This window comes from Uloborus diversus, chromosome 10, assembly GCF_026930045.1.
Source record: "Uloborus diversus isolate 005 chromosome 10, Udiv.v.3.1, whole genome shotgun sequence".
Classification (NCBI taxonomy): Eukaryota; Metazoa; Arthropoda; class Arachnida; order Araneae; family Uloboridae; genus Uloborus; species Uloborus diversus.
In genome coordinates this window covers 113,805,579-113,819,505 of record NC_072740.1, presented here as the reverse complement: position 1 = coordinate 113,819,505, position 13,927 = coordinate 113,805,579, and the positions used below count along the sequence as shown (strand labels likewise).

The 13,927-nt window shown below is 30.9% G+C and overlaps 1 protein-coding gene across 1 annotated transcript in view; it reads right to left on the bottom strand.

Moving 5' to 3' along the window:
* Positions 1–3,363: 3,363 nt before the first annotated feature.
* Positions 3,364–13,927, bottom strand: part of LOC129231585 (receptor expression-enhancing protein 1-like) — a 57,555-nt gene continuing 46,991 nt past the window's right edge. Inside the window, exons 7-9 of the mRNA XM_054865942.1 lie at positions 12,578–12,650; positions 11,435–11,525; positions 3,364–4,014 (exon numbers count right to left, since the gene is read on the bottom strand). Of these exons, the coding sequence (XP_054721917.1) occupies positions 3,973–4,014; positions 11,435–11,525; positions 12,578–12,650 (206 nt within the window). The 3' untranslated portion in view covers positions 3,364–3,972. The remainder of the gene's footprint in view (positions 4,015–11,434; positions 11,526–12,577; positions 12,651–13,927) is intronic.

Genomic DNA, 13,927 nt, shown 5'->3' with positions numbered 1-13,927 from the left:
CACATCATATGTTAACAATTGTAAAATGAGAGCACAGCTATACTTCCTACTTAAGCTTTTTTGTTGATAGCAGACAACTGAAATAATAACCCACAAAATATTTTGAATTTCTTCCCTATTAATGTTTTTTTCAAAACACTAATCAAAATAAATACAAACGAAATAAATTGCTTTACTAAACAGAGCAAAATTCATTCAGCAAAGTAGTCATTTCATTATAGTGTATAATTATGCTATAAATCAATAAAACAAAAAACAATGATCAAGTTGAGTCATATTTACAATTAATATCAAATTTGCAACAGTCACTGATGAAATTTAGGTATAGTAACTCAAATAAATCAGTAAATAATGTAAATGTTCATCATGTCACTTCATTCACAAAAACAACTAACAGAAATTTGTGTTAATAATATAAAAGTCGACTTATCTATGAAATATTAGTCCTGGAATCTTTTTTGAATGACAATTAGTACAGTTGAATGCTACACAAGACGGGATCAAGGTGAAATCCCTTTGAAATACGATAAAATAAAATGACGAATTCAGTATCTTACAACACCTAAGATGGCGGCACAGTTACAGTGACAGCTAAAAAAATTTTTTCCCTGTGTTCCTCTATTCCTACATCTATGGTCCATATATTCAGAAGATGAGCATTTATCTTCAGTTATGCTTTAAAAAGCAATTCTTTAGATATTTATTTTCTAACTGCATGTAGAAAGTCATTCCTAGGTTCTTGTTTTAATAATATTAAAGAAACTTGATGAAGTTCCATGAAACTGCTCATAATATTGAGCAAACATTTTATTCAATATCATAATTTTTCATGGCATTCTCTAAAAAATGAAATTATATGCATGGTAAAAGAGAAGAAAGATCCATAAATATTTAAATATATTTTTACGGCTTTATGAATTAGTTAAAAAAAAAAAAAACCTTGCTAAGTTGCCTGATTTTTCAAATGTTTGCACAGGTAGTTTGAAAATACATTAGCATGCTATTAAAACAGCAAGTTATATCGATAAAAATTGAGTAAAAATCAATTTTTTGCCTATGTGGCACATAAAATTGACTTGACTACTTAATACTGAACATAGTGCATTTTAAAAACAAAGCAAAACCAATGAGTGTAAAGCAATTAAAACTCACATAAACATCAGCTTTTTAATGACTTTTCAAGCCCCTCTCAAATTGTTTGGCAAATTAATGAAAAAGCAGTGAGAAAAATTTAAAACAAGTACTTTAGGTTAAGAGCTGATATGGACTTTGAGGACTTATAAATACTCAAATGACTGCCTTTATATACATATCACCCTTGTCTAATACCTAAATTTTTTTTCAAGCATTGAACCAAAATGCTTATGATCAGCAATAGCAACTTTTAACAACTAGCAGAAATACAAAATGTAAAACAATAATTAACAAAATATTTACTTCACAAAATTGCATGTTATCTACAATAAAAAAAACTTATTGTTTGACCTATACCAAACCAGAAACTAACTGCTTCTAGTCATTACCAATATTATCAAAACCAAATCACTAAAAAGTTTTTAAAATAATGTACGTTGTTTAAAAATTGAAAATAAATAAATAAATAAACTAAACCCTTGAAATTAAAAAAAAAAGAGCTACAAATCACTAAAACAAAATGTAGTATTCCATTAGATTCCAATATCATGCAATTAAAACTTATCTACAATCTACTTATCTACCGTCTCCTTTCTCTGATTGGTTTGAAATCAAAATTAGCAAGTTTTTTTTTTATCCCCATAAGTTATACATTATCTATCTAGGTTAACTTAGATTTTTAAAAATTTGGATTAGTTTCACTTATTAATATGCTATGTTAACAAGGTTCTCTTTATATAGCTTTTACAAAAATCTAAATGTATTAGTAGAAGTACGGACTGAATATATGTTACAGTGGTGGTAAAAAAAATTGCATCACCCGTGCCGCAAAGGAGAGGAATATCATCCCGACTGCATTCAACACACAGTCAAGCATCCTGTATCCCAGATGATTTGGGGATGTATTTCTGATCAAGGAGTTGGTGGGCTTCACTTTGTGCAAGGAACAGTAAACGCTCAGGTGTATATTGGCATTTTGGAGGAGAAATTGCTTCCTACTATCCGGGATCACTTTACTTCAGTTCCAAACGTCATTTTCCAGGATGATTCTGCTCCGTGCCACAGGGCAAAACTGGTAAGTAACAATTTAAAAACCTTTATCCTGCCATTAGACTTAAATTGACATGGGGTTAGGTATTTTTTCTCTAAACTCACATGCAGGTTCAGAAACGGAAAAAATGAGCATGGGGTCAGCAGTTCGCCTTTGGCTAGGAAACAGCCCTGATCTACGTAAACAATTATCGGATTCCTGCTGTTAAATGTTTATTTCATAAGTTTTGCAGAATTTCACATACATTCATCGTTAATCGGTCGACCAAAACTTCTCACATAATCCCATTGCTGTGAAAATGTGAAGGTGATGCAATTTTTTTACGGACACTGTATATTTGTATCATATAAAATATTAAAATGAGCATTTCCAAATAAATAAATAAAATAAATAAAAAACAATAAAAAAAATAAAAAAGGAAAAGAAAATCCGAGGAAAACCTATGAATACTGAAGGGACAAGTAGTCTTATATATACATACTGCATAAGGTTAATTTTCTGAAAACTTCCCTTTCACTTGTATAAAGAGTGCATCTTAATAATGTACATTATTTTTGAGATGCACTCTTCAACTCTTAATTAATGTAAGTAATCAATACTTACATTGATTAAGAGTAAGAGGGTTTGTCAGAAGATATTTTTAATGCAGTTTTTTTTTAAAGATTATTAATGCACATCTTTTTGCATTGTCTACATATATTCGTACATATTCTAGAACCAGGATGCCAACGAAAATAGTTGAATCTTGAGCATCACCAATTTTATGTGAAAAGGGAATATTTTTCTTGAAATGTAGTACTGTAATGGTGTTCCGGCATCAATTCACCTCTGAATGATCCATTTCCATGAAAATACATTTACTAATGTATACATTTTTTTCACCAATGTTTGAAGAAATGCTCTAATTAGAAGAAAGAATAGTTCCTATTCTTGCTGGTATAAATGATGCACCTCTTCATATGTTTTACCACCCAGTTTTCACAAACACTTAGGAAACAATAGTTCTTCTTTGTGAGGTTATGTTCAGAAGTAAATGTAAAATTCTCCTATCAAGCAAAAACTTGACAAAAGAAAGAGAGAAAAGGAAAAAAATTAAAAAAACATTTTAATGCTATTTTTAGTATAAAAAAAAAATTAGCACAAGTTTTGTCTCAGCAACCAAGGTATAGGAAATTGAAATCTAGAAAATATAAGGGGATGAGTGAAAGATGAGTATTCTTAAAGAGCATGAATATTAGCTAAATATATATGTTGCTAACTACACAAAGAAGGTTCAAAATAGCAAAGTGAAATGCAATATACAAAAATAGACAACATTACACTGCGAAACAGAAAATTATAGAACAATCGAAGACATGCTATAGCAAAAGCATAATAAGTATCAAAATAGCTTTTGTCATTTGAAAACAAGTAGAATATAGTAATTTTTTCAAATGTTCCTTCCCAATATATTATAGGGGGTTTCGAATGCAAAAACAGCTGAAGTTGTTATTTGAAAATAACTAGCTTGCTTTTTAGGAATTAAAACTAGAAACAAACATAAATTTCTTGAATCTTATAACATAACAAAGGAAATATTCAATCAAAAGAACTTAAAAACTTGATAACTAAAGGCAATAAAATTTAAATCTAGTCAACACATAAATATTTACTGTTTCAAGAAACTGTTCTTAGCTATGAGAATTAGTTCATATAACAGACATGACATAGAAATTCATTTTTAAAAAATATACTTCAATATAAAAAAGAAACAGTCCTAAAGCAGAAATTTAAAAGTGGTGTATTTTTCATTTTGATCTTCCTCTTCCTCTTCCTCTTGCAGTTGAAGCCTAAAAAGTAAGACTATTTAGGTTTGTCATAATAATTAAATAAAGCATACTATTATTGAGTCACATCTTAACTCTTTCTAGAGCGAGTCATTAAAATTTATGAAATAAAATTAAGAAAAAAAATCACTATGAATAAGCTTAACGCTGATCACAAATTTAACATGAAAACAATTTTTTGTATAGATTTTTTCCCATATGGTGGGTAATGTCCCTATTTGTTCACACAGACTACCTAGTGCAGGAAAAAAAACAAATTTATGCATTCAAAAATGAATTTAAATATTTTACAAAAATATGATTAGACACCTCAAGCAAAATGAAGAAAATTGGTTTCTTGAATGTTTTTTAGTGTTCTTCAAATCAGTCATTTATTTAAACGTGTGCTAACGATGTTCTCTCAATTGTCCCCAACCTTGAAATACTATCTTAATGTTTCAAATTTGTCGGCTGTGTCTTGGAAACTCACAATTTTAAGGCTGAGTTATGGATTGCTACAAAATAAAATACTTAAGAAAGTAAGAAACGAAGGATTTTAAAAGTGTAACCTACCCAAGTAGTGCCTGAAGTGCAGTGAAGCTTTTAAAAATTCGGGTTGTTAACGCAAATAATTCCCACCGTAATTAAGTAAGAGATTTGAAACAAACTGCATAGAGCAGAAAAATCTGCCATTTCCAACGATATATAATGTTAATATATGAGCGGGTAATTTTCATCCCCATATTCGGGAATTTATGTGAAGGTTTCAATTTCGAAAAATGGGCAGGGGAAGGAGGTCGCACCCAAGCGCTTAATATTACAAAAGAGAGAATGCATTTCAAAGAATTCCAGAATCAGAAAAACTTCCTGGGATGGGCCCTCAAATCTCTCCTCCTTCTAACATCATCTAAAACTGCATTCTTAGAGCTACAATTGTGAAAAATAGACAAGTGAGTGCCACCAAATCTCTTCTCCTCTAACATTACCAAAGATTGTCTAAAATGTGTTTTTAAGACTATAAATTCGAAACTTTCCCCGGACCCCTTTACTTTGGAGTTAATATTGTACTTACGGTTAGGTTCATATCAGCTTTCTCTTAAGTCAGAAGTCCTATAGAGTCACCTCAGAACAAACTACATACAGAAATACCACTTTGAGGCGACGATACATCACAGGTTTGATGAGAAAAGAAGAAAATTATTGGGAATGTTACAGCCTTTATGATAAACTTGTGTCGCCTAGTAAAAGTTCCTTAAAAATGCTCTGAAGTAATATATTTGACCTAATCTGCCGAATGGCAGGGGGTGCTAGAAGAGCCCAAGTGGGGCAGAGAAGCATCTGTTACCTTGTCCAAGCCCTAACTGCAAATAAATTATGGTAGATAGAAGGAAAATGAGTCAAAAAAAAAAAAAAAAAAAAAACCCTGAATTTATTGGAAAATTTATATACAAAATATTCTGAAAAGGCAGACAAAATCCTAATAGAAATGAGGTAGACAAATCCTAATTAAAATGAGACTTTTTTCAACAAGATAGTTGAATGTTTTAGCGAAGTTGAAACACTAGAAGTATTCAAATCTGGCAAACTACCAAAAACTAGTCCATCCCACTAGCTTTCAAATATTACCATAATCAATAATATCAGGATTCCAGTTTGGTGGAATCCAAACCTTTTGTTTGAAACATTAAAACCAGCATTTGTGAAAAAAGAGGACAGCAAAGGTGTCACAGACCTTTTACACAAAATTCTTCTAAAAATTTCAGCTTCCATCTGTTTTTTTTTAAACAAAACACACTTTTCATACATAATTTTAATTAGATACATGTTTTTACCATGCTGTCTATCAATATATGGTCTCATGCAGAGAAAACTTGCGCCGTCATCTTCGATTTTAAGTGCGTTCTTTCAATTTTTATTTCATATCGCAAAAACTATTTACTTGAAAGTAAAATTATTCATCAAATATAAAGTCATTTTAAAAAAGGTGTTTTTGTTTTTAGTATAGCTAGAAGAGGTGCAGAGATATTTAATTTCAAAGTTTGAAATACTGACTATTTCTTACCCCTTGTCTTATTTTTGCGACTTGTCGAAAGACCCAAAAATTTATTTTTGTTTTAGCTCCGACATACACATAACATCATGGGATAAACATTCACGAGCTTGGATTAATTTCTGCATTTCTTCTAAAACTGAAGGTCTAAAAAGATATGAGGACAGAAAACGTGAAAGGCCAATTAATGGCCAATTTCTTCAATTTACCGACTTACTGTCAATTTTCGGGTGAAAATTCCAAGGGATTTCTCACAAGATACAAATTTTGAATAATAGTGTGTGTGTGAAGTGGGTACTCAAAGCTCATCATCTCACATGGTAAAATACAGCAACAAATGATTGTAAAATCTTAAGAAAGGTTGCAAAAAATTTTCAGAACACAAAGTTATAATTTTCATTAATCAGGATATTAATAAGAATAATGAAAAATTGGGAGTAAAATATAATGGTAAAGCCAGAAATTTAGTAGTAAAGCAGGAGTCTCTCCAAAATAAAGATAATTGGTATTTCTAAGATGAGAAGCAAACAATGCGGGGATATCAGGATACCAGACATTATGGCAGACTTTGCATTGTTCTATGACAGCGCAATGTTTCTACCAGATAATACACTTCAAGAAAATACTGAGACTTGCAAAAAGACCACAGAAAAAAATAAGCACCTGGAAAACAAACAAGAACTCTCAAAAGCCTGTGATTGAAAAAAAAAATGCTATTTTTATGCTCATTAAGGACACGAAATATAAATATGGTATATATTTTCTGTTCCTCAAAAAAAGTAAAACATGCAAGTAGATCGACCGAGATCTCGTGCATATTTCTCCCATCTGGCAAGCAAACCACGAGAATTCAACAAGCCTAATCTGAATATATATAATAGCGAATTCACTGATCGAGTAACGCTCCTGACCAGGGCTGCGGAGTCGGAAGGAAAATGGCCGACTCCGACCCCGACTCCTGGATTTTGAAACGCCAGACTCCGACTCTAACTCCGGATTTTTTAATTTTTTCTAATTGTATTTTTTCAACTCCCTCTCTCTCTTCAGGGGAAGGGGGAAAACCTCTAAACAGAGATTGAAATATTATTTCCTTTTTATGAAAATTTCGCATTTTATTTTATTGTAAACCCAAGATGCATACAACGTTAGAAATTCAGTTTAAAAATCAAATTTTCCAATAGTTACGAGTTAAAAATCAAGATGACTTAAAAATACCTTTTAAAAAATTTGAAAAGGATTATCTGTAATTTGCCCCCCCCCCCCCTTTAATGTTTAACAAATAGATATTGATCAAATCGTGTGCTTTCAATTTTTGAAAGCTGTAACTTGAGAGAAAAAAAGCCTTTTTTCTAAATCCAAGTTCTTGAGAGGGAGTGGTTTGCCCCGGGTGACACCCATCTGGTAAATGACACTCAAAGTTAATTTCAGAGTTTATAAAAAATATAAATATTTTAATTCTGAAAATTTTCGTGAATATATTTTAAATTATATTTTATCAATAAAATTGCAACGAAAATAGGTCACATATACGTCAGGAGCTAATTTTACGCAAAATGCGGTGGTATACAAATTTGTACGAATAGCTTTTACTATACCTATATTTCTTCTTCACTAAATTTTTAATTAAATTTTATTGGCTGCTTTAGAATTAACCTTAATATAAAGATTTTAAGATTAACTGCAATTATTGAGTGTTGTAATCAAGAAATCACTTACACTTATTTTGTTCCATATTTTTTAGTGAGAACTAAGCTTATAGAAATAGTCTTAATAAAGAAAAAAACATTAGATTATTTCATCGGATCTTTTGGATTCGTGCTTTCGCGCCAGAACTTTTTTGAATTTGCCGATCACCCTTAAACGTTTCAACCTTAGGTACGGGCCTCGACTTACTAATTTGTTATTTTTCTTTTACTATTTTATAATTGAGATAGAACAAAACACTATATTTCTATTTTTATTTGAAAGTGATTACTTGAAAATGCTTGGCAACAAAACCGTTTGCTGACAGTTGCTATTAGTTAAATTAAAAAGCAAGCAAACTAGGGGACGGCTACAGAAAGTTTGGTAAGCACTCAAGCTAGCTGATTGCCATAATGGCAGTTATTTTCTCATTAGTATCTTTTTATACATGTAATTGAACCAATTGGTAGTCAGTTTTTAAAAAAATGCAAGGAAAGTCAGTGAAAAGGAAAGAAAAAAAGAAGCCCGAAGTCGGAGTCAGCATGTTGTCTAACAATTCCGACTCCTTTACCTCAAAATCAGTCCGACTCCGACAATGAAACTCGCCCCGTTGCATTTGATAATGTTTTTTGGAAATGTTTGACATGCAGGAAGATGCTTTATTTTGACAAGGCTGCACTGGATCTGATAACTTAACTGCTTTCCTGGTAAGACTGTCTTTTTAGGAGAATGAAGAAAGGAATAAGTAGAGGTCAGAGTGGTGATTTCAAAAAATTTAGGACACAATGTTGATAACATTTTAGGACGTTTTTAGAACAACAAATATCAAGTTTTTTTAACTTAAATGCAACATATAAGCTTGATTTTTCTAGAGGATGATAAAATATTTGCTACAATAGAATGCATTCAATCTCCTATTCTTCAACACAGTGACACATTATGAACTAGAAATATATACCACATACCAGTCAGATAAATGTCTAATTGCTTCTTTACTTGCCTTGTTGTTTCATGAAAGTGAATTACAAAGAATGATGAAAAAAATACCCTTAATAAGGAGGGATTTCAAGTATGGTGCAAACCTAAAATTTATTATGTACTTAACTTTTATCAGATAATTTGATATTTTTTGCTACCTAAGAATCAAAAATATCCCTGAAAATTACAGATAAATAATTTAAAGATGCAAATGAAAAATTTGTTTTTTACGGCAACTAAAACTAAGAAAACCTCCGCTTTTGAAATTTTATCTTGGAGTGAATTTGGAACAAAAGCTCTCGATTGCTTCATCATAACCAGTTTCTCATAACCATTGCCTTCAGTAGAAGATGAAGAATGGAATTAAAAATACAGCTTGATTTTTCAAGCTACTTGTCAATCTCTTATGTCTCGCATCATCATGAGACAATAATGAGAAAATCCTTGATTATCAATATTGGAAAGATAATGTACAAGCGGAACAAAATGCTTTAAGTTCATTCTTTTTTGCACGGCACCATGTGCTGCTCTTGTTGTCTGCATTTTTTCCAATTACAAGGAAACGAATTTCATTTTCCGTGGCATTTTGATAAAAAAAAGTATTTACATTTTTAAAGTAAAAAGTTAGTGACTAAATTTAAAAATCATATGTGCAAGTAATAATCCAACTTCAATGAACGTTAACACAAAGCAAACCGACTCTTTGCACTGGAAGAACAAGCTATTGCTCAGACCTATACTGTAAAAAAAATATCACTTCCCACCTGGGGAACATATTTAAAATTTTTCTCTCTATATATTTTTTTGAACCAAGTGTTTATATTTGGGTTCTAACTCAACACACTGTATTTATTTTATTTCAATAAGCTATGATACTTTTCATCTCTTCCCCCCCCCTCTACTAAATTTGAGAGAAAGACAGAATACCCCCCTCCCCCCTAGGTTTACATATTTTTCATTTCTTTTCAAAGGGGAAATAAACCAAAAATATCAGAACCTATTCTTTTCCCCAAACTCTTTTTCTGCAACATTGGATGCACAGCTGTTTTTATTTTCTTTATTATTTTATTTTTATATATATTTTTCACAGAAAAGGAATGACTGCAAAAGTTAAAGCATAGATAAAACAAACAGCTTTTTATTGAGCATATGTTTTGGTTAACTGCACCCCCCCCCCCCCCTCCTACCTTCTCCAGAAATAAAGCAGTTGCAGCATAGGTTTTTCGCTTTCCTTTCTTAGAGAAAATTTCTTAGCATCTATGAAGTTCATTTTATCCTAAAATAAAGACGTTTCATCATGAAAAGTTTCATTTTTAGATGGAATTTTATTTTTCTGCACAAGTAGGGAATAAAATAATGAACATTTTAGGAATTTTAGGACAAAATTTTAAATTTTAGGAATTTTAGGACAACTCCTACACTTGACTAAGTGGTCAACAATTAAAGCTATCTACTGGAGCCTAGGGTTAATCCACTGGAGTCAGGGATAAAATTTTAATTATCCGACTATCACCAAACAGGCAATTGCATTCATTTAAATGTAGAAGCAGTTTGCATCCGTCATACCTTGAAGAGTGATTTTCTAGTCCAAGCAGAAATATGAATTGTTGTTGCCATGATAACGTACGTAACCCAAGCTTCTATCCAGTGGGATGAAACTAAGGCAGAAGCGCGTTTCATGGCGCCAATCCAAGCAGGCTCGGTTTGCTTAGGTGGACTGCATGTCATTGCTGCCTTGACAATCCCTGTCATTTCATGAGAAATTTAGAAATATCAACGCACATCAGTAAAACAATGTTAATCATACATGAAGACTTTTAAAATCTCTTTTGTTTCATTGAATTCTGTGACATAAAAAGGTGGTTTATGTTGTCCTATTGTCTGCTTCAGAAATAGATTTTTGGATGAAAAAATTGCAACAGCAGAAAAAGTTTCTAGAAGAAAATCAAATATTAAGGATAGATTTTGGACTTAAAAGAAGCATATAAGCCCATTTCACTAACACATTTTGACAAAAACTTATAACTTAAAAAATAGTTATGAAAAAGCAACAGCTCATTTTGTAATAATGAAGTACACATACTAAACTGATACAGAAAAGGTGAATTAAGTAACTGGAGGTCACATCCTAAAAAGTTGTGCATATATTTAGGATAAGGTAGGATTTTTTCTTTACACAGGGGGCGCCAAAATGTTTGCGAAATACAGTAGAACTACATTTAACACAGGCAGGCAGACATGTTTTGCAGTGGCATTTTTCTTCATTTTGTGAAGCAATGAATAAAATATTAAATTTCACACAGTAAAACAATAGAAGCAGAAGGTTGTTTCATCAATACTCCCTTAAAATTAAGATTATTTTTACCAAAACAAATGATTATTCCAAGAGTGGTTTCCCCTTGATAAAAAACTAAACACTAAATTAAAAACTGATTTTTCCCCCTGCTAGAAGCTGTGTTTGTTGTCAAAGCCTTTAGAAGACCTAGAAAGATACCTTGGTTTAGCATCCAGTCTTTCATGTATCACCCTTAAGGCATGGATATCAATGACACAGATAGATTTGATGCCCAGATTCCACCAGATGAGGTACCTGGCCTCTTTTTGATGTAAAATTGCACTAGGGGTTTAATTCTGAACCATGACCAGGGTGTAGAAGGCTGATACCTTACCAATATGCCACCCAGCCAACAAAGCTGAAATATTAATTTTTTTTTTTTGCTTTCATAGACTAACCTTTACTTGACTTCTTGTGCGTAGTTTCAGTGGCCGGCTTTTCACAGATTTAAATTCTTCAGATTCAGACTCGGAATCTTCTGAGTCCTTCCTACAAACAGAATGAAAATTACTCCTTTAGAACAATGAAAGAATGCAGTTAAAATCAGAACAAAAATACTTTATATATGTATATTTTTTACTTACAAGTACATCAATCAATATTTATTTTAAGAATGGAATCTATTTATCATTAAAATACTATTTTGTGTCAAAAACATGGCATTTCCATTGTTATGACATAAATTATTATCATTCGAACAGATGATTAAACCTTTACTTAGTACTTTATTGCTCTAGTCTTATAGATCTTCCTCTAAGCCACTAGCTTTGATTGATACATAAGCTCCTATTATTTATGATGCAATATTTGAAAATTCTAACAAAAAGTATATTTATTGAGTGAAATTTCAGAAAGATAATTTATATTTTGAAACAAATTAAAACTGCTTTTAGATTTCACACTTGATTTTACATCAGATCAGGAATAAATATTTTTATAATGTAGTAAATTAAATAAAAAATTTTCAGGTTTGATTAAAAGTTTAAAAAGTATAATTATACAAAATAGCCAGGGTACTAAACATAAATGGAACCAGAAGAAAATCTTGGGAGGGTTTTTTCATTTTCTTCCCTCAATCTTAAAACTATTAAGAGTCATTTTCTCCCTATACGTTATGATTTCTAATTTTATGACAGGTTAATAAAGGACAGTTTTCACTGTAAATTTTATGTAAATTTTACTATTATAAGAAGAAAACAGACAATAAAACACATTATTGCAGTTTTAAACAAAAATGAAAACTCAGAAGGGTGTTTAAGTTCTCAAACCCTTAACCTGGCAAAGATCTTACTCACCACTAAGCATAATCTCCCATTTCATCTTATCTCTTTTCAAGACAGTGTAATTATTATTTATCCAAGAGGGAAAAGTTTTTAAACTTTATTTTTTTATTTTAAAAAGCTTTACTATCCAACTGTTTAAAATAAAGCATAGTGCCAACATAAAATAAAATTAAGTGTATTTGATGATTTTCCTACTGATTTAATAGCCTCAGTCTTATCAAGGCTATTCTGATTCATAAATTCCTTTGCTATACTTACACAGATAAATTAGAAGACATGTCTTCACATAGCTCGGAATTCTCTAATGTTAATATATCAAATTCTTCATCATCTATTGAGAACAAAAAAGTTGCATAAGTATAACTAATCAAAACATTGAAAAATCTTTACTTTGGTAATCTTACACAATAAAATGAGTGTGCATGATTGAAACAAAGTAAGTTTTTGATTCAGAAAGAAAAAACACAATATCAATATTACTGAAGCAAATAAAATATTCAAACTCTCCAAAATACCAAGATTAAGTTAAATGATACACATTACAAGTAATCAAATTTCTTTTGGGTTGTGATGATAAAAACATATCAAACAAAAAAAATCTCCACATTGGCTAAAGTTTGAATATTTTGCTGTATTAGGTTTAGTTGCAGTTCATCTAACCTGTTGCATACATTATATTGTTAACTATAGCTATGTTCAAATTTCTACTATTAAGTTAATTGTATATTCCCATGATTTTAGAGGTGAAAGAATAAAGGTATAGAGGAGGGTGGGGCACAGTGAGACAATAAATATAAAGTTCAAGAAATTTGGAAACTTTGATTCTATAAAAAAAAATTTAAGGTGGATTTGTAATTCAGCTTAAGTATACAAACTTTTGAGATAATTATAAAAAACAGAAATGTAAAATTTTGTCTCACTGTGCCCCACACTTGAGGTACAGTGAGACAGCATATGGGGCACAGTGAGACAACACACAAGGCACAGAGAGATAGTAAATAGGGTTGAGTGGAACGCAATATGTTCAACGTTTAAAATCAAAATTAAATCATAATGAAAGAAGATTCCAATTTCATCGTACATCTAAACAAAAATTTAATTTTCAAACCACAAAAAAGATCGATTTTGCTCTATATCATTTCTTTTCGTCAGAGCTATCATCAACAATTTAATATATTTATTCGGAATGGATGCATCATATGGTACAGATGGTCAAAAATATTGTCAATGTGGTTTTATTTTTGCGCCAAACACTAACATTCAAGTCTCCATCGTTATCAGCTACCATTAGAGTAGTTCAAACATAAAAGTATTTCTGCTTGGTGGTAAATTCTATCAGAACAAAGTCTCCTTCAAGTGTTTCACGATATAACTCTTCAAACCCAGAAGATAGATTTTTGCACACTTTAACATAGTTTGGTAAAATACCAGATCTTCCATTTAATTTTTTCTACCTCATCAGTTGTGTCAAATAAGTCTACATTTTTTCTATACTTTTGATTTTTTTTTTTCATTTCTCTTGTTTTTCTGTTTTCTTCTTCTAAAAAGTTTTTTCCAAAAGTATCACTTCTTTTTTTTTTTTTTTTGAATATCCTTTGAAACTCTAAG